Source organism: Micromys minutus (assembly GCF_963924665.1).
Source record: "Micromys minutus genome assembly, chromosome: 18".
Classification (NCBI taxonomy): Eukaryota; Metazoa; Chordata; class Mammalia; order Rodentia; family Muridae; genus Micromys; species Micromys minutus.
Window position 1 is genome coordinate 17717650 of NC_137953.1, and position 22462 is coordinate 17740111.

General features: G+C 41.9%; 1 protein-coding gene across 1 annotated transcript in view; it reads right to left on the bottom strand.

The window, feature by feature from the left end:
- Nucleotides 1-21323, bottom strand: part of PRDM5 (PR/SET domain 5) — a gene marked incomplete at both ends in the record, with an annotated part of 136122 nt that extends 114799 nt beyond the window's left edge. The window contains 2 exons of the mRNA XM_080931988.1: nt 10316-10399; nt 21231-21323. Of these exons, the coding sequence (XP_080788114.1) occupies nt 10316-10399; nt 21231-21323 (177 nt within the window). The remainder of the gene's footprint in view (nt 1-10315; nt 10400-21230) is intronic.
- Between the last annotated feature and the right edge of the window lie 1139 nt (nt 21324-22462).

Consider the following 22462-nt stretch of genomic DNA (forward strand, 5'->3'; position numbering starts at 1 on the left):
ATTTCCCATAGCATTTGCCGTTTGAATACTGGGTCTTGAATACCTGGAGCTGTTCGGGGAGGCTTGGATTGTGTCCAAGATGGAGAGGTAAGCCACTGAAGGTGAGCACTAAGAGCTAAGGGAGTCATACCATGCTAGTGCCCTCCCCCTCCTTTCCTCCTTCTCCTTCCCTCCTCCACCCTCCCCTCCCCTTCCTCCTCGCTTGAGGTTTTAAGATGTGAGAGATCTCAGCTCCTTACTCCAGACAACATGCCTGATCGCTGCCAGCTACTATAACTGTTTGCTGGCGTGCTTCCCTGCTATGCTGGGGATGGAACCTTGTCTTGTCCTATCTTATCTCATCTGATTTCATAAACTCAAATACACCCTCCATTTGATTTTATGGCTGTATTCTATCACAGCAATAGGAAAGCCTCGCTGCATGCTGGTGCTACAACCATAAGCTCAAATAGACCCTTCCTTCTGCAAACTACTTTGGCTGTGGTGTTTTATCAGAGTAATAGAAAAAAGACAAGTATGAGAAAACAGCTAATGAATACATCCTTCAAGCACCACCCTTTCTTTAAAGGCCATGCTCTTTTGTAGTATATAACTAGGAATCTACGAAACATTTAGAAAATCTGGTAGCCACTAATCTTATCCAGTTCTTTGTTTCTACTTCTGTAACAAACACTAAAACTGATACCAATCCCTCAGTTTTACTACACTGCTGGCATGCTTCCTTCCATCAACGCACACATCCATCTGTCCGAGGACTGTTTAAGGATCTGAAATGTCTTCTCAGGGGCTTTTCTTCTGGAGTTAACCGAATCTTTGCCATCACGCCTTAATGTGCTTAGGAAATGAGTCAGATACAGGAAAAACAAGATCGGAAAACACTGAATATCATCCCCGGGATGTTACCAAACATCCCTGCAGCAGGGTCAGCAACTGAGTGTCTTCTTTCAAATCATGGTCGTTATCACTTAACAAGCTGAAGATGGGTATAATTGTGAACAACCGAATCTGTCAAATACAATTCCTGCCATGCTTTACGTCAGGATGAGACCACAGTGGTCACAGGGGTACTTCTCAAATAAAGAAATCTGTTGTGTTTATTTCAATCCCATGGGAGGTTTGGCTGAATGGCCAGGAGTTGCCTGATATACTTAGGTAGGAGCCAGTGTGGAAGAGTGGATAGAGGACAGCCTCAGCCTAATACAAACCTTCCAAAAGGAGCTAACAGTCGCTGGCCTGCCTCTCTGGCTGAAAGACCAGAGTCAGGAGAGGTGCCCTACAGACAGCATTTGTGTCACCCGTGTTAGCTCTCAAGGCTTCATAGGAGGTATTTTTCCACTAATGTCTCCACTAAGTGGTTCCATTTGGAACCTAAAAATGTTACCATCTGCAAAAGAAAAACAATTTCATAAAGAACCTTCTTTGCTCCAAACACCTAAAAGGGTTTCTATAAACAATAAAAAAAAATAAAAGATTTCAAACAGTTGAAAACATTTTTCTTCTTGCAAAAACTAAAACATATTGGAAAACTGAATCAAGTTCCCAACAGCAGAGCAGCTGTAACCAGCAGAAAACAACCACAATAGGAAAAATATATATAAATAAAATGTCTACTTCAATATACAACCAGGGAGCATCTTTACAGACTGAGTTTCGGTCCAATCTTCTCTTCAGGAAAAAAGAAACAAAGATGTCTACAATATAGACAAGCAATGAGGAAATCAATAAATTGGGTTCTTTTAACTGCCAAATCACATATTTTCTAAGAATGCTATATTAAAATCACAAATTATATATTTATCCAATGTCTTTATTAAATATTGACATGAAATAAGTATTTATTCAAGTATATTTATGTTTTTGTATATAATGTGTGAAGAGCATAGCTAGATAACAAAACAAGATGTCTTTTCAGGTTTGGAAACTGAGTCCATTCCATCATCCCATCTGTCCAAGTGCCCTGTCATTAAATGTGCCACCGTTTTGGATATTTGTCTTATTGCTATGATCAAATCCCCTGCCAAAAGCAACTGTTTGTTGGTAGTTCAAGGTTCTGTTTAGACTATCATGGTAGGAAAGTCAGCAGTATAAGCCTGAGACAAGTGGTTACACTGTGTCTACTATCGGGGAAACAAGAAGTGACTTTGTTCTGGTCCTTTCCATGAATCACAAGACCAAGCCTATGCAGAAGTGTCACTTACTATTAGAATGAGAATTCCCACCTTTATTAACAGAGGCATGTCCGGAGATTAACCTAATCTAAGGAACCCTGAAAGATTGCCTTCAGCATTATTCAGATCCTTTGAAACTATCTTCACTAAGGATCACAACCACATCATACCCAGAGCACGCTCAGAATAAACATCACAGAGTCACTCCTGATACTTGTTTTTCAACACAGCAGCAGCAGCAGCTCCTCTGGGTCCATCGCCAAGACCAAAATCTTAAGCATGAGGAAATCAGATCTGGATCACAGGAGTCAGGATATGGCTGCTTCACCTCACTCAGGATAATGCTGCAGCCTCACTGCAGCCCGTGTTTCAGAGGCTGTCACTTCCTGAGGCATGCATCAGACCACACTATTCTACAACATAAATTTCCTTGTGACTCCTTTCTCCAGCACAAAAAAAGAAAACCTTGCAATCTGATCTGCCATTACTTCTTCAGCCCTCTATAGAAACATACAGGAAAATCTGAGGTGGCACAGGCTACGAGTCTAAAATTTTAACAGAGCAATCTTCTAAAACATATCTCAGAGGCATTAAAATCAACTAACTATGCCTGCTTTCACAGAGACAGAATGTTTGTGGCCTTGCAATTAACAGTACTGGCATCCTCTCTCATCCAGAGAGCTAATCAAAGTACCTCATAAAACCACCAAGTTCATGGACAACAGGACATTTGTTAGGAATGATTTTCTCCATTCTTCTTCCAGGCCAAGAAACCCGCTTGCCTCATTTTTTGCTTTTTACTTGGATGGTTGGGTGGTTTTGTTCCACATAATTTTAAAACTTGCTTAATTAATCTTTAAACCTTGTTGCAAATCTCATCCTTTGAACACAATAACTTTAACACACAGCCACTACGGAGGCATTTAAGAATGTCCAAGTATCAGTCTGAATGACGTACCCTCCCTTATCTTAATGAACTCTCTGGTACGTCCCTCTGTCTTGAACTTCTTTGCTGAGGCAAAGCCAAGCATCCTGAAGAGTGTGGGCCACACCAGCAAAGCCAAGCATCCTGAAGAGTGTGGGCCACACCAGCAAAGCCAAGCATCCTGAAGAGTGTGGGCCACACCAGCAAAGCTCTCTCCCTTCTCTGGCTGCCACCTATCCAGTCACAGCCTGGGACTGAGTCTCCATGAAGATTGGTGTGAATCGCATTCAGAATCCACTTTGTAGACCTAATTCTTGCTGCCAGTGGTTCTGATATCAGGATGTAAGAAATACTAGAGTGTCTCTGCTCTTGGCTAGGGTAGTCACATATTCTGTGTAAATTTCCTGGAGACACGCAAACGTAAGAGTTATTACCCACTCATTAATAGTGTAGAGATTTCCTTCTTCATATGGCCCCCATGTGTTCTTGATGGAGTAGAATCAGAGACAGAGAGAAGTAGGGAGCACCCCAGTGTGAAGAGATGCGCTGACTGGAGGCTGAGAATGAAGTTCTGAAAGCAGTCTACAATAACTGCTATCAATAGCTTTTTGAAAAGACATCAGTTACAGCATGGGGTTCACATCGACAGTGAGCACCCTTTGTTTGAAACAATGCCATAACTGTAGGAAATCTACAATCTGCACAAAAGCACCCACAAACCTCAAAGACTAGAACAAGAATATTTTGAAGACATTTACCTAATAATGATAATAATAATAACAATAATAGTAATAATGGTAATAGTAATAGTAGTAGTCATGCTATTTACTCTTGTACAGACTAAACAGAGTGCAATTACAACAGTTTAACATGCTGTATCTTATCCTGTATGAGTATTGAGTGGGTGGTGCTGATTAATGATTCTGGCAAATCCAACAACCTTGGGCTTAAGAGAAAAAAAAAGTTTCTTCACTGCTCTTCCACTCAATGAATTTAGGAAAGTAACAGAATGTTAAATTTTAAGTGTCCTTACTGAAAGGCTGATTTTGTTTAAAAACACAAGTGACTCTTCCCTTGGAGTCACAGTTACACAATAGTGAATGCCTTCTACTTCTGTCTCCATTTTGTCTTTTCTTCTCTTTGACCATGCATAACCATAGAAACCACCAGGGTGTCTATCTACCTGACCTGTCTCTTTGCCATTACTTGTCTCTGTAATCGATGTCTTGGAGTGAGAGGCCTGGCTAGCATAGTGGGACTGCTAGCAAGAGGCAGGGTTTCTCTACCTCTGGTTCCTCAGTTTCCCACAGGTAAAGCAGATTGTTTCTCAGTACTCTGTATCCCAACTTTGTTTTACAACTGGAATCCTCTAAAGACAGAGGTGCTTTTTCAAAAATCAAAGTTTAAGGTCTATTTGTTGTTTCTAACGTTCCTTTGGTTAACACATGCTTTTTCTTTAAATTTGCTGATATGATAGCAAAAACTTGATCTGAATCTAAGTAAAAAATTTTTTCTATTAATAAAACTAAAATTTGGATATTTCATTTAAATACAGTTTTTACTTGATTCGTGGAAAATCTGAATATGAGTTCTTAATTTTCTATACAATGAGTTCCTTCCCAAGATGACCTGGGACATGGGAAAATCTGAATATGAGTTCTTAATTTTCTATACAATGGGTTCCTTCCCAAGAGGACCTGGGACATGACATCTGCTCTGTGCATATGGTTTACCACTGAACACTCAAATGTACTGAGTTGTTCAAAGGCTGAAGGGCAAACATGAACACAGTAAGCATGGGACAGAGAGCTGAGGACACATTGAGACCTCTCATCTCGGCACAGATGCGAAGCTGAAGAGTAACCGACGCTACTGGAAAAGCTAGAACCAAATAGTAAGTTTTAAGAACACTTTTGAGAAAACAGAATAATTATGACACAAAATTTCTGCAGGCAGGACCATATGTTTCTGTTTAGGAAAGGAAGAAGAAGCCCACAGCCAGCAGAGCAGAGCTATAGGAAAGATTCAGACAGGGGATACTACAGTGCCTACTTCAGAACGTCCGCAAATGGTCAAGGGCAAGTAGCCAGTGAATGCAGAAACTGTGTCAAGGTATGTGCTAGAGAGAGGTAACTGAACTGTGATGTGTAATATCTAAGAAAGCACCATAGGTCTGAATGATGAAGGTTTAAAGACAAAGCATTATTGTGAGCTTTGGCAACAGTGCATGAACTTGTTTTAGTCTTAGAGAGGAGTCTAAGAAAATAAAATGAAAGGCAATGTAGTTCCGACTCTAAACCACCTGGCAAAGGGACTCCTAATTAAGTGGAGAGAGGACTACACTATAGACAGCTGGGTACATACCACCAAATTGTGGCACACATCTGTGGTCATGCACTGGCTCCAGGCTCGGGTCACATGGCTGGACTAAAGCCTAAGAAATGCAACATTCTCCTGGAGATATACTTTACTTTCTATCAATGTGAGAGATCCTACTATTTAGAGTCAGACATAGTCTTCTATGTTCCGACGGCTCCCTGAGCTCGGAGGAAAATGGAGGACTCCCTTACTCATCAGAGCTTCCTGTTCTCGGTTGCCCAACCCCCAAACTCTTATCTGAGGAATGGAACACAATCCTTGCTGAAATTATAGGTTCAACTTCCTGTAACGGCTCTCCCTGAAAATGAGAAATCATCTGTATCTTAAGCTTCAACCAATGACATTTCACCCTAGGTAGAACCCCTTCCTACTTTCCAAGGTGTATACAGTTCTTTTTCAGCCTGAATAAAGAACACACATTGTTTTGTGAATACCATCTGAAAGAGCTGTTCCACGGACGGTCCACTGAAGGAGCTGAAACACTGAAACAGTGGGATCCTGACTAAGGCACCCGTTCCTGACTCTGACATATCCCTCCCCAGCTGGTGTTAGACACCCAGAGCGAAAAAGTGGCAAACAGAACCACAAAATAAGCGTAAAAATCTGAAGTTATCAAAAAGCGTTCCTGACAGACAGAAGTTCCTACAGCCAATACATGGAACTGCTGACATTCTATGGAATGCTCAACAGTGGTGGGCATTTTAAATCATAAGCTGTAGCATGAAAGGGACGAAGAGCTCCCAGCAATGGGAATCATTGCTAATAGCTCGCAAGATCCCTTTGTGAGCTGTCCATGATGCTAGAAGCTGAGATGTATCTGTAGGCACAATGGCTAATTTCTCAATGCTTTGCTAAAACATGGCCATCAGTGGTAAGTGTAATTGCAGGTTAGGAAGCAGCCTGTTTTCCATAATAATGGAGAGGACTAGAGTAGAAAAGCATTTCAGTTCAAAAGATGTTCTTTGTGTGTGTGTGTGTGTGTGTGTGTGTGTGTGTGTGTGTTTACTTGCTTTGTTTTTTAATATTCCCTCAGAAGACTGACCACTGACAAACTTTCTTCCCTCTGTCAAGAGCACAACGGGACAAAGCAGAAACCATCTGACAATAAATGAACATCAGATGAAAGAGAGGAAAAGAGGGAGAGCGGAGAAGAATACATGAGAAGGAAGAAAAAGGGAGGGTAGGGGAAAGGGAGGAAGAGAAGGAAAAAGAAAACTAAAGACCAGAAGAGAGAAAAGGAGAGCAAAGGGAAGGGGAAAGGTTAGGGGAGTTTGAACAGAGGTTCCATCCAAGTGTTCATAATGCCAATCTCAGAAGCCATGTGTTACTAACCCAGTGTCAAGTGTGGGATACCTCCATAGGAGCTGTTGGACAGAAAGTCCCATGGGCCCCAAAAGAGCCTGCTGATAAAGTCACAACCATGTTGGTTGCAAAACACAGCAAACAATGCTGGAATTATCCCGGCAGCTTCCTTCCACCTGGTTATCCTTCATACTGACAGTTGTCATGCTGGCAGTCAGGGAAAAGTCAGCAGTGGTCTTTCTCAGCTCTGAACATTGTATGCTGCAATACCAACGTTCCGAGCAACCCGGCCTATTGGAATGATAGTGGCATAATTGTTCCGGGAATAACCAACTGACTTCCGATTGCATCAGCGGCCTGCTCCACAAGAAGTAATTCAGCACCAGTTCTGTGGAGCTGGTCAATGGCTCAGATTTAGGAAGATTACATGCACTAGAGATCTAAAACTATATTATCTATAAAACTAGATATAAAACTATAACTTTTGTTTACTAAAAGTACATGTCAAGATACCTTCTAAATACATAGGCTTATGCCCTACACTAAGCAGGATCCCAGCCTCAACCAAACATGCTTATATTTAGAGTGAACTGCAGTTGATGTAGAGATTTGTGGCTGTCAGACACGGCTAAGAAGAAATGACTGCAGTGTTCAGTCTTAAATGGTATCTGTAACTCAGTTCCCAAAGCATACAGGGCAGGGGCAAAGGGTGTAAAGATTGTAGCCAGTGGGGAATAGGTAATGAAGGTTTGCCTTGGGGGCAAGTCAAGGCTGTGGCAGTCATGAATTCACAGCAGCTAAAGTGCATAGAGTCCACACAAGACAGCCCATCGAAATTCAGAGACATACAGGGGAGGGGCTCAAGGGCTCATGCCAGTCTAGGAAGAGTTAATAGTTGGTAAGAGAAGTCATTGTCTGGGTGACGTGGCCACTTGTTAGCTATTCCTTCTTCCGTGCATAGTTCCAAGACCTAGTCATGGAACTAGGCAGCCATGATTGAACTAAAAAGGATATGATGGGGGTGGGGGGGTTCATTTGTCACATTTAATTTCTGAAAACCTTATGGCAAAAGAATGAACTCTTGAGAAAATTAAGACCCTACAGAAGCATGTTATAAGGCATAAAAACATTTTAGATTCATAAAAATAAGCAACTAAAACAGCATGATAAAATAAGATAGTATCAATAATATTTTCCACTTGAATTACAGTGTAGGATGCTGCTAGGTTTTGTTCCCCATCCTTGTGTTGCAAAAACCTTTTGGAATCCTTTTTTTCATTTAACTGCACACCTCACCAACAGTGCCAGTAACAGTAGGGTACATATATGTATGTTTTGCTTGCAGACAACATGCTGTGATAAATTATATGTCATCCAGCTAACTGAATGAACCAAACACTAAACATGACATTCTGTACAATAAGTTCACTTTAAGTCCAAGAGATTACTTAGAGAATGGAGCTCTCCCTCCATTGGTCCACTGTTTAAAGGGAAGAATCAGATTTCCCAAAGGAGTTCTACCTAAAGACCGCAGCATTACCCTTCATCTGGACGCCACCTCTGTGTTAGTCACCTTTCTGTTACTGTGATACCACACCATGGCCAAAGCAATTTGCAGAAGGAAGTGTTTAGTGGGGCTTTAAGTTCCAGAGGAAAATGGGTTGACCATGGCAGGAAATGTTGGCAGCAGATGGCATACATGGACCCTGGAACAGCAAGCAGGGTACAAAGAGCATGAACTTGAAACAGTATGTAGCTTTAGAACCACAAAGGCCACACCAAATGCCACACTTCCTCCAGCAAGGAATCTACCCACACAGTGGCAGTAACTGGGGACCAAATATTCAAACATCTGATCCTATGGGGGACATTCTCATCAAACCACCATGTCTAGACATTTCAGATCCCATGAGTGCATGATGCAAACCTTGAAATAAATCTCTTCACATGTTCTAAGTCAGCCTTAGATGCATGAGATCCTGTCGCAAAAGTAAACCAATACACAACAGAAACACATTTTCTGACCTATGACTTTCAAGCTACCTATACATGCCTCATCTCCTGCCTAACTAATAGAATTCTTGTTGCTAGGGTCTTCAAATAGCCCTTTCAATTGTCTCCAAGACTCTGATTCCCTTGTCCCCATCCTCAGTCCCCTCTTCTAATAACTAAAGATCACAAAAGTAATTGACACTAGAATGTGACATCTGCATGGTAAATAATACACACATATGCAAACCCGACAAAAGAGAAACTTCATATGGTAAAGACAGTTTACCACATCCTAATTCCTAACATGTAAAGATAAATACAGCTCAAGTTTGAAGTTTGGGTTGAACAACTAATGAAAAGTTGCTTCAATAAGATTAGAACCGCAATAGAGAACTAAAGGTTAAAAGTTAAGCTCAATTTCATTTACAAAACTCCAATTTTAAATTCAGTTGCAAGTTTACTTTGAAATATAAACCTTAAACACAGAAAAGATCATTTCCGATGACAACATTTAAATTTGAGAGTTCTCAAAGACTTGTATAGCAGACCATTTCAGCAGTCTAATATGTTAAATGCCAAGCTGCAAAACGAAGACAATTCAAGGTCAGGGAAGATTCTGTAAACCCCACCCCTCAGTTACCTAGCAACAGCCAGGTATACCCCACCCCTCAATTACCCAGCAGTGGCCAGGTATGCTCCACCCCAGTGACCTGATACTATAAAAGGAGCTGCTTGCCCCCTCCTCTCTCTCTTGGCCTCTCTTGCTCTTGTGCTCTTGCAGCCTTGCTCTCCCACCCCTACCCCTCCACTTCCCTTTCCCTTCCCCCTCTCTCCCACGTGCTCATGGCCGGCCTCTACTCCTCTACTTTTCTCTCTCTCTCTCTCTCTCTCTCTCTCTCTCTCTCTCTCTCTCTCTCTCTCTCTCTCTCTCTCTCTCTGCCTCTACCACCCTCTTAACTCTCCCATGACCTGAATAAACTCTATTCCGTACTATACTGTTGTGTGGCTGGTCCCTCAGGGAAGGGATTCCCAACATGGACCCCCCAGAGGCATCTCCCTTGCCCTCAGGCCTCGCTGCACCTTCATGGGCCATATGCCCCCCCACTCTCTTCATCCTTCCCCTAACATTGGTGCCGTGACTCGGATCGTCATCCTTTCACAGCATTGGTGCCCTGTAACTTTTCCTTTCAGTGACTTTTCCTTACAACGGCTCCACAGCAAAATGCCTAGGCTGTCCTGCCACAGGTTAGCTATAACTTGGGAGGGTTCAACACCCTCTTTTGGACTTAAGATCTACCTTCAGTGACATCTACACACACTCATGTACATGCGAGCACGTTTGTGCACATGCGCACACACACACACACACACACACAAACACTCACACACACACTCACACAAACACACACTTTAACAAAATAAATCTTTAAAAGCAATAAGACTTTTCAGTATGTAAGACAGAACTGGGACCAGCACTGACTCAACGACCTTACACCCTCAGTATCGTACAAAAAGGAGCACACGCCTCATGTGCAGTGAGCAACCTTACCTCCCACATCAGTCGGTAGTCCATATTTTCATCCAAGTCTTCAGGCATTCGCTTCTCCCCAGCGAAGGGTCCAAATTTTTCACCCTGTTTTGCAATGGTTACATTGAAAAAAAAAATCAATATCATAATCAGCTTTGAAAATAAATGAATTTATCTTTTGGAAAACTATCCATCCACATCTTCACTTTTAAATATTAACTATTTAACACAAGCTACCACAGTAACACAAAACGTTTCCTTAATTTTTGAAGTCCAGCTTAATCTGTTTTAGTCTAAAAGCTTCAACCCACAACACAGAAGCCAACATGAGAGGGTGAAACTGCTCCACTTTCAAATTCTGACAAGCTCTGAAGACTGTGTTCTCTGTTTCCATCTTCCTTACAACTTCTGTCTGGGGGTTTAAAATGAAAAGCATGAGTTTCGCCAGACTTGAGAGACAAGCCCACCAGCCAGAACATCACCTGGTTTTGATAAGCATCATAAATTCATCCCTATTTTGCACAAGAAAGACGTATGCTTACCATTCTCAGAGGAAGGCTGTTCATACATAAGATTTAAACTTGCCTGCCAATCTTTCCAGCAGCCTGATGTTCATTCTTTATCTACATGAGAGTCACTGGGGCTGTCATTGCAAATACTGAATCACAGACTTCATTAAAACCGATATCTGGAAATGGAGTACAGGGGACAGAGTTCTGACAAGTACCCTGTGGAGACCCAAGGCCCTGTAAACCACAAGGAAAGGATCATGTGGAGAGGTATGCATTCCTGATCTGTCCACTGTGAGGTGTAGACTGTTGGAAGACCCGGCTACTAAAGTTGTAGTCTACAGCATTTCTACAGCTCCCCCGAGTTCAGCACAAAATGAAGCCCTTTCCCAGCAGAGCGTCCTCCTCTCTGCCTGACCTTACCTGGAGAACCTGACCTTCACACCCTCTACCTGAGGAATGTCAGATAGTCCTTGGTGAAATTACAGGTTCACCTTCCTTTCCTGTGAGGCATTTCCAGCCAATTTCCATTCACCCTAGAAAAACCCCTTCTCACTCTCCATGGTTTTTATATAGCCCCTGTTTGCCCAGCAAAAAGCATAAACCGAAGTCTATTCCTCCAGCCCACACCCACACATCCAGCCAGACAGGACTGAGATCCTGCTGCCTCATCCACTGGCCCACACTCGGCTTCATCCTTTCCCGCTGCGTGTGCAGCCTGGACACCCTGAGAGAGGCAGCAGCAGAACACAGAACCAGAGACTTTGCTGAGGGATGGCATCTAAAGGTGTGGGGATTCCACCCAAAGGAAAAACAGTTATGCCAGTGTGGGTTTCCTGCCCCTAACTTTCCATTTCTAAGGAAGCCATGAATAATGTAAAGACTTCTATTTAAGTTAGGTTGCACAGGAAGTAGCTAATTAGTTAAAAAATCATTTTTAAGAAAATGCTGTTTGCAAATTAGATACAGCAGTGAACAAAGGTTGGAAAACAGAGGGGAGTCCATAGACCCCCTATCTGAGGAGACTATTCCCAGTGAGAGCAGGCTGGCTGAGTGCAGTCTCCAGCTACCGCCAAATACACAGTCTGTTGTAAATATCCGCCCTGTTTCTACTATAAATAAGGTGGACAGCTCAGAGTTGGTGCTTTACAATTTCATAGTCTTGCAGCTAACACAACCAGCTTATCTAATCTAATCAAGATGTGCTCACTGGTGAGCTTGTGAAAAGGTTTGCTTGAACCGACAGTTTTAAAGAGACCAGTCACTATCAGTTGGCTTTCTTTGGGGCCATAACCACAGGGCATATTGTAGGCCACCTGACCAGGTTGCCAAAGGGAGGGGTCTACAAGGTTACATCCCAATATGCAAAACCTTTTCACTGGGTACCAGCTTTCTTAATTTTCTTTCCTGGATTCGCACTGGCAATTAAGTCTCTTTGTCCTGAGAACACTTGGAGGACAGTGGAAATCTAATCAATAGAATTTTAGCAGCCTATATCCTGAACATTCTGTTTCTTTCCCATCCTAGTGTATTTATTTGGGTTCCTATCTGAGCTTCAGTCCTTGGCCCATAATTTAACTAACGGTTTGTTTTACTTCTTTTCTCCTGTACCCAGAAGAGGAAAAGATTGATAGGTGTGTGTGTGTGTGTGTGTGTGTGTGTGTGTGTGAGAGAGAGAGAGAGAGAGAGAGAGAGAGAGAGAGACTATTAATGGAACCAGGTAAAAGCCTGCTTTACTGTGATGAGAGAACTAATGTTCTGAATGAAACCATCACATGCAACTACCTCAGAAGTCCTTTAAGGAGGCCAACTATGAAATCTATCCAGTGCATGTGTTACCGTCTATTTCTCTTCACCTGGGATGCAGGCCTGTCTATTAGCCACGGTTGCTGTGGCAGGCATCAGTGGGAAGACATGTAGTGGTGCCCATAACTCTTCAATGTAAATGACACATAAAATACATGGAAAAAAAAGCAGTAGAGAGTTGGGAAGGGACGGTAGAGATACAGCGAGAACAGGGAGGGGGCTATGGATACAAATATATATAAATAAAACAAGGGCATAAATGTATAGAGAGGCAAACCAGAAAGCAACATATTTCCTCTCCAACTTACTTCGGATTTTCTCAGCAAGCAACTGCTGGTAGCCTCTATGCGAAACTGCATAACAGTGAGGCCTAGAGATGGAAAGAACCAGCATGAGGCCAGTGAACTGGAAGAGAGATAGGAGGAAGTCCTGAGCCAGTCACTGAGAATACAGAGTTAGGAAAAAAACTTCAAAGCTGGGGAAGGCATCAGTCCTTGTCATGCAGAAGAGTGCATGAAGACCAGAGTTCACAAATGAGTCTTAGCAGCCTACTGTCACCTGCAGGATTAATTTGGCCACAAAAAAAAAAAAAAAAAAAAAAAAAAAAAAAAGGCCTAAATGAACACTTCCCATACCCACCAGAGAGAGAGAGAGATCAAAGTGAAAAATGAGTCCAACTTCAACAACCTGTTCAATGTGCAGATCACCCAATCTTTGCACAGCACAGCACACAATAAAAACAACTATAATAAAACAAGAATGCATGAATTGTCTAATGGAACTTAGAAACAGCAAAATACAGCAACTCAAAAGATATTTTTTTAATTTAAAAGACACTTGAATGTGTGTGTTTGTGGTCTAGGAACATGTATGTATGCACTTTTCCATGTGTGTAGGTGTAGCTATGTAAGACTACACACATGGGAGCATGTCTTCGAAGGACAGATGTTGACAACAGATGTCTTCCTCAGTCACTTTGCTCTATATTTACTTAGGGTCCATCAGCAAACTCAGAGCTCACCAGGCTGTCTAATCTAGCCACCTGCTTCATCTACTGATTCCTGTCCTCCATCTCCTGAACTGTGGATTGGAAGTGAGTTGCAAAGGCCCCTAGCTTTTTTTGAGTGTCTTTGAAAATTTAAAATCTACATCTCTACCACCTTATCCTCTCAGCCATCTCCCCGTCACCATTAATGAATACTTTTAATAATTAAAAAAGATGACTTCACAAATATATATTTTTAGAAAATTCATTGAAACACAGGAAGATGCAAGAACCAAATTAAAGCCATATCTCAAAGGACAACAAAGAGAGGGAAGAATGAGATTTATGGAGATTAGATCAAGGACAACTCCAACCTATATAGTTCAGAGGATATTAAAAGTAGGTTGAAAGACAGTAATTTGGAAGATGGTTTTCTAAAGCTGAAGATAAATCTGCCTCTGTAGACCAAATGCTCTCATTAATTACCATGTCAAGTAACAGCAGAGGAATGACAATGCTAGGTAAACTCAGAGGTACTCAATCTGTATCAGGTGACCAGGGGTCACTAATACCTACATTAAGTAATATCACAGTCACTCCCATGCTAGGTGACATCAGAATAACTCACTCTTGGTGACTTAAGAGTAATTAAGCAAGGTGGTATTAGAGCTTAGATATGCTCTAATAAACTCTCTGAGCTTTAAGAGACAAACCAAGAGACTTGGCAGGATTTCCAGTTAAATTAAAATGTCATCTATAAAACAGAGTATCAACCAATATAAACAATCAAATGAGACCCCGAGAAGATACCAAATAGAAAAATAAATAAAACACATTGAAAGTCATTTAAATCATCCAAGGTAAAAGAACAGCAACTTTCATATACAGATTCAAAGGGAAAACTCTACACATGGTTTAATAAGAAAAGCTGTAAAAAAAAAAAAAAACATTAACTAAACTGGACTAAGATAAAAACTTTGGACTTAGACCTGGAGTAGAAATTTTATGCTTTATTCAGTAAGAGGAAGATGGTGGTACTAAAATAATGCATAGAGTAGTGGTCTGGCTAATGAAACTTCAGAACCACATGATATTTGCAATTTGACTTGAGGAGAGTCCTAGTATTTTAGTAAAGAATAGGACTGCCTTTTATCCATGCCCTAAGAACTTGTCCAGGGCTAAATGGAAAAGGATTACTTCTTTGGTGGAAGGCATTTCAAGACAGTTTGATGATTTGTCTGCGTCATGGTTATCACTGGTCACTATGATGCACATCTACAGTGAAAATGAGCAAGTGGATGAAATGAAACACAGTTTTTAGAGAAAAAAAAATTAGCACTAGGAAGATTAATGCTCTACCCTAGACATATGCTGGAGAAGGAGAGGCCTGCTCTGCACTAGAACAAAAGGAAGGGTGCCCATGGAAAAGACACCATCCAGTTGAGTCTCTAATCTATGAAAAGAGAAAGCCTAAAAGGTTTAATGTTCCCAGAAACTGCTTTAAAATACAAAACCTACCGCTAATGTAAATTTTAAGGGAGCTGATGTCCATCCCACATAGGCAACCAAACTTGGCATTGTTATCTATAGGAAAACAGCTTATTACTTATGAGGAAATGGCTTTGTCAACACGAAAAATACAAGAGTGAGAAACTGGAGATCTGGCCTCTATTGTTTCAAAGAGCTGCTGAGACTAGATGATGGAATGACAGGGTCAGAGTCCTTCCGAGAATGCCCTGAGAACCCGTAAGGGGCCATTACATAAAGACGTGAAGGCTAAACCTGAGTTCCAGTGGAACCAGCCCAAGAAAAGACGTATATTACAGGAAGCAAAGCTGGAGGGGCAGAGCCATCTAACACCTTTAAAACTGAAGTCTTACACAGTGGTGTTAGAGCAACAGGACAGGTGTTTGCTCTCATGAATTTTGGTCTTACTCTACTCCAGTATTTCCTCACTTCATTATTCTTTCTGTCAGAATATGTTGGAAATAAATAACTCATCTTCATCTTTAAAACAGGGATCCACACTTAAGAGGTCGCTTTGAGTCTCAGAAGAACTTGTTGAATGTGTTGAGAGTGTTAGAGACTATGGGAACTTTGACAGTCAATTAACTCCATTTAGTATCATGAGATGGTGAGGGGGCAAGGAGTAGAATGTGAAAGTCTGAAGGAAAAATATCACCCATAGGCTCATGTACTTGAACACACAGTACCCAGCTGGTAGCACTGTTGGAAAAGATTGTGGAGCCTTTTAGGAGGTGTAGCCTTGCTCTAAGAAGTCCATCACTGGGCGGTGAGCTTTGAGAATACATAGTCATGCTTACTTACAGCTTACTTCCCCTGCCTTCTGTGTGTGTCTAAGTGTCCTGTTCTGGCCACCTGCCACCATCATAAACTCTACCTTTGGAACTGTAAGCCAAAATAAACTGCTCCCATAAGTCACTTCTACGCGTGTTTTCTCACTAAATAAGTAAATAACAACACAGCAAATAACAATGACCCTTTTCTGTCTTTTATTGTTCTAAAAGGCAATTGATGGCCTAAACGAAAGTTTGTAACTGTAAAGTTTACACACAGAATAAAATGTGTGACCATAATGAACAGAGGTGGGAGGTAGGGCGAGTATGTTTCACTTTGATGCCTCTGGCATGTCCATTTATCTAACAGACATTCCAGAAGCAAACCTGCTATGGAACTCGTGCTCTTTAACCAGCATCCGTCTCGTTTCTTCCAACTTGTTGCACACAAACTCCTTGTCTCAGTTACTGACAGTTCAGCCCTTTCAGGCTCTCAGGCTAAGCCATTGGAAACCGCCCTGATCTTTCCTGTCCTTCTTCACCTGACCACATTCTGTCCCCTCTGCCTTCAAAACACTGTCAGAGGCAACACTCAGTCTGAATCTCACTAGATTACAGCCAAGAAAATCCTAGTAAATCTCTGTTTATACAGCTTTCCCATGACAGAGTACGCTCAAAGCTGCAGCCAGAGTGATCCTTGATAAACATACAGTCCTCCTCTACAGGTAGGTCTCCAATACGTTCAAATAAATGCCAGTCTTCAGTTGCATGGAATGCTCTAGGAAATGTAGCTTTCACTCAAGGATCCTCCTTTTGTTAAGTACATACTTAAGGTACTGTAGGATCTGCCCTGGATCACTCCTGGAATACCATACTCGTCTCCTCGGAAACCAACAGGCAAAGCAAGTTTGCCAGTCTCAGGATTTCAGATTGACTTTTTCCCTAGCCAGAATGTTCTTCCCCAGTAAATATATTCAGCTGGTTTCCTACCATCCCTCATGCCATTGTTCATACCTAATTTATAACATTCCTCACTTATGTCCCGGCCAGCCAGAGCCAGCCAGCCTTACTTCCACTGGTTTTTTTGTATATCATGTTCTAATACAGGATAAAATTTTCCTACTGGATAATGACGCTGCTCAAGAGCCACATCATTCATTTTCTTCAATCTTCTTGTCAACTGTCTAGGATAGATCTTGGTATATAGTGTTTACATGACTGTGTGCAAGATGACATAAACAAATATAATGGCACAACTTTACTATGGAATGTATTCACTCACAGGAAGAGAGCTGTTCATAACAGAAACACAAATGATGAAAATGTGACATATTATTAATTAATTAATTATACACATACAACACAATGGAGTTTTTTAATTTAGCCATGCACACTGAAATTATACAATCTACAGGCAAATCAATGGAATTTGGAGATTATAGTGCTGCATGAAACAAGCCAAGCCCAGAAAGATGAGTATAACATGCTCTTTCGTATGCTGAATTTATAGTAAAAAAAATACTAAGACATCAAAGTAAAAGCAGATTTATTTAACAAAATGAAAATCAGTCGGGAAAGACAAAGGTCAAAAGAGGAGAAAGGAGATGAGTGTAGTCAAAGTATATGACATCCATGAATGAAATATCACAATAAAACCTATTATTTTTCCACAGTTAACATGGCTTAGATAAAAAAAAAACTGCTAAAATAATTATAGTAACAAGAGCCAATGTAAATAAATTAGAGGAATTATTCACAGGCTCTGGCTGAATGAGAAATGTTCCATTTTACAGATAAATAATAATATATTATCATTTGTTATATTATGATTATATACATTTATGTATTATATATTTATATTTTATATACTCTATATCATGTATGTTATATATTTATATATTGAAAATGCCTTTTTAATAGAAAGAATACAATCCGACTAACTATTCCTAATCTGATCTATAAAAACGAAGTCTTCTGGATTCCACATTTCAGAGAAGGGTTTTCTGCAGCTATAGATACATAGACAGATAAATACATAAATATGTGGGGACGAAAAGACATCTAAATAGAAAATTCATGTTTTTCATATGCACTTTACACACTGTCTGAAGGTGATATCATATAATCAGAAGTATGTTCCCTTTCTGGTATCATTTAGACATACAAAAAGTTTCACATTTTTGAGCATTTCAAATTTTACCTTAGGAATGCTCAACTCATACTTGGAATGACCTGAGTTCAGATTTGATGAACTGCCTTAGTGTTGATGGACCTTGCCCTAGCATCAGCTCTGTGTCACCTAGGAAGCAGGGTTTTGCTGTATGGCTTCGGTAAGAACTGAGAAAAGGACCCTAATTGCAATCAGTCATTCACCCTCTGTCTCCTCACATGGAGAGCTAACAATTACAAAAACCTCATAAATGTTTCATTAGCCAAGCTATATTAAACTATAAGCAAATTAATTATTGGTACCTGCTATCATCACAGAAGCAAAATACAAAGTTTCACTGAAAACGTTGGTTTAGTGGATCTATAATGTATCTTTCAAAGTCTGTAAGCACAGCAGAGAACATAAGGCCTCACTGAGTCCCCATGGTGACACCTGACTGTATAAACAGGGAGACAGTGTCACTGCAGTGATTCTATTTTCAGATTAGAGACTTACCATCAGCCACCAGAAAATGAAATAAACATCTACTGGCAGAGTTTCAGCCCTAAGATAAAAATCCACTTAGAGGGGTCACCTTCTAAAGTAATCACCAAAACACATTAGTACACAAATTCTAGTCTTCCGGTATTAACATGGTAATCTTTCCTCTGCTTACTTTTCTCTTTTGGGATTGTTTGTTTGTTTGTTTGGCTGGTTGGTTGGTTTGTTTTAGTCATATATATTCCTCCAAACTTTACACTTTCAATTTACCTTTATATTTTTATACTATTTTTTACAAACTTATTTTCATTAACAATTTTTCATGAGAAATAAGTGTCTCCATGGTCTGAGAGACAACTAGTTGACAGTTGTTGGTGGGGATGGTATAGGAACATGAGAGACAGCTATAAATCTCTGCTGCACCCACCCACACCACGATAATGTATGGAATAGATTACCTATGGCGTTCTTTAAAATGGCATTATTGTGACCTATTAAATCCTAGTCTTTCCTACTTTTGCTCCAAAACACACTTTCTCTTCCCCTTGTTAAAGGAACACAGCCAGGCTTGAATGCATGAATGTTACCTTGTTAAACAATCAAGTGTCAGTACTTCCTGCAAAGTAAAGCATTACCCACAAAGAGGTGGGTCCTGAGAAAAGGGGGTGCCTTCAGAAAGGAAACCCCAAACTGTATACGGTACAAATACAGAGTTTCTTGGGTTTCTTGGAAGATTCCCCCCAAGCCCATTCTGGATTCTAGTCTCTGTTAAATCAACAGAGAACTTGAATCTCAATCACTTCATAAAACAGAAGATTTATATAAGCACACCTGCTATAAAAGGATGATATAACATCTGTTGTTGGCAACACATGGTCTAAACTGGCAAATCTCACAATCCGTTTAGAAGAACACGAGGGTTTCTCATTGTGGTCCTTGACATAGCTCCCATCACAGCTGTGATTGTCTCCGACCTCTTCGAATACATGCAGGAAAGGTTTACATGGGTGACGTGGAAAATAGTTAAGAGACATGGTGAATTAGATGAGGCATGTCAGAACATTCAGCTTCGCCTTCCAGTTCGGTTAAAATCTGCTGTGTGGCTTCAACTTTGTCCTCGGCATACAGGGGAGGAAAAAGCTGGTGTGCAGGCATTAGTGAGGCTCTCCACGGCCTTGTGGTTGAATATCTTAGAATAATAACTCTGTCAAAAGCCAGTCTGGATTTTTGTAAGCCATATATCTGGCTATCATGCTACATGTTATCTGAGTGAAAAAAAAATCTGTGAGTTTGTTTAAGCTATATGAGCAGCAGGAGATGTACGCCTACCAACACTGCAATAGTGTGGCTCGAGATACCTCATCCTGCACCGAGTAGTACTCCCAACACAAGCACGTGAAATGTCAGAGAATGCACTGCCCAACCAACACCCAAAGACGGTCTGAGTAAAGATTGCACAGTAAATTCTTACTTTTGAACAGCGGTCTGGCGTCCTACTGTTCATGAGCACAAAACGGCTCTTGATTATAGTTAGACTTCGTGAAAAGTCCATTTAGGAGTTTTTCGTGTCATAAGAATAAAACAGAAGCATAAAGTCAGTGATCCATGGGAGGTATTCGGTGATGGTTGCACTTGGCTTGGCAAGACTGCTTTGACATTTGGTTATTTGGCAATATCTACTCAACTCATCCCTAAATTGAATGAAGTATTAACTCCTGTGTTTTGTTTGTCTACATTCAATATGTGGGTTTTTTTTTTTTTTAACCACTTGAACTATGGAAACTTCTTGTAGGCTACCTATGTTCACACGCCATCGTCTGAACCTCTGCTTTTCTAAGGATCTGCTAACAAGGCAACGCCAAAACAGGGAGGAAGAGAGGCCGGGAACATGTCTGGGGCAAGGTATATAAAGCATGTTTTTCCACAACAGAAGGTTCTACAAAGAGCATATGTTTTTTCCATTCAGAAACCATGTGTTTGAAGCTTAATTCATTAGCTCAGCAGGTTGTCTAACTGCAGAATTTCTCTGCTCACCGCTTAAATGATAACTAAAAGTTACTTCCAGAGAGTATTGAGGGGTAAATCCAAGTGGTATACATGGACGCAGTACTAAACATGGGCCCTGCTCAGAGAACCTTGTTTCTGCTTACTCTGGGTGCTTCTGCCCTGCCTCCTCTAGTTTGCTTCAAGTCTGCTAACGCACAATAGATCAAACCACTATGTTACCAAGTAGTTTGGAGTGTCCTGTCTTCTACATCTCTGCAAGGGACAGCGAACATCTCTAGTGCGTCATCACACAGACGGGGTAACCTGCGCTTAACCAGATCCCAAGCCTGTGCAGTTCTTCTGGAAGACGATCCAATACAAGAATAAAATGCAAAACCGCGAAGAAAATAGGCCGAAGATACAGATAATCGTCCCCAGTGGGAAAGGCCTCCTTTCTGAGGCTCTCGGGCCTGCACTGAGCTTGCAAGCTGCCAGGGCCCATCTGCACTAAGTGAGGGGTATGACCGCACTGCCAACTGTTGAGAATTCAGGAGCCGCCAGGCGCCGGGCCTGGGGAGGCTGCAGCCCACGGGAGAGCCTCTCGCCTCCGCCGCGGAGGGCAGCAGGGACACCCGCTCCCTACAATCCCGCGGTCCCCGCAGGCCCAGGGACGTGGCGCGGCCTGCGCGGGCCGCTCACCCACCTTGCGCACGCGGCGGGCCGTGTAGAGCCCCATCCCGTCCTGGACCCGGGACGACTTCAGGGCGAACCTGTCTGGTACGTACATGCCCAGCATCCTCCCCAGCTCGGCCGCGCTCCGGAGGCGCTGCACGTGGAGGTGGGGTGCGGGCCAGGGGCGGCCGGGAGGAGGAAATGAGCTCGGCTCCCGGAATCCCCACCTCCCTCCTCGGCTCCCCGCGGCCTGGCCCCTCCTCGGCCCCGGGCAGGCGCGGCCGGAGCGGTGGGGCTCCCAGGCCACCCGGCAGTGCTGATTGGCCCAAAGTTTGTGGCGCAGGCTGGAAGCCTCAAACCCCAGGCTCTGGAGCCTCCAGCTCGGGGATGAGGATGAGCCTGTAGCCACATAGACAGCCTCCTCACCATCTCTGCCTTTGGCATAGGGTTCTGAAGTCTCCTCAAATACAGAATGAAATAGGCCTTGGCATTTCCAAAACAGCCTTTTGCTGACCACAGCTGAGACCAACCCAGGAGGTCTGGGGAACCTTTGAGTCTTAGTCACTGTGTGCTCTGGGGGTTGGACTAAGGAGAGGCCAAGGAGTATACATTATTTCAAGATGAGAATTGGATGTGTTTAAGTAAAATGGTCAGGAGTCTTCTGGAAAGTGATTATTACCTTCCAAAGGCTTGTGACTACCAAGTTCTGTTACCAGATTTGTTCAGGTCAGACCCTGGGCCTTTGCATTCAACAAGACTGTGCCACCAGCCCTTAATAGACCAGTTATCCTGGTATGGGGTTTTTTTGTTTGTTTGTTTTTGTTTGTTTGTTTGTTTTTGTTTATTTGTTTGTTTTGAGGGTTGTTTGTATGTCTGTTTGTTGTTAACTTGACAGGAGTCCTCTGGAAAGCCAGAACTTAAAAGTGAGAAAATGTTCCCATCAGATTGCTCTGTAGAAAGTCTGTGGGATATTTTCTTGGTTAATGGTTGGTGTGGGAGAGTCTAGCACACTGTCTATGGTGCAGTCCCTGGGACACGTGATCCTAGGTTGTATATTTTGAAAAACAAGCTGAGCATGCCATAAGGCACAAGCAGTGTTTTGCTCAGATCTCTGCCTCAGTCCCTGCTTCCATGTTCCTGCCTTGAGTTTTTGCTCCTGACTTTGTTCGATGATGGACCAAGATGAGAAACATAAGCCTCTCTGCCCTCAAAAGCATTCTTTTCTCCCCACATTGATTTTGGCCAGAATGTTTTATCCCAGAA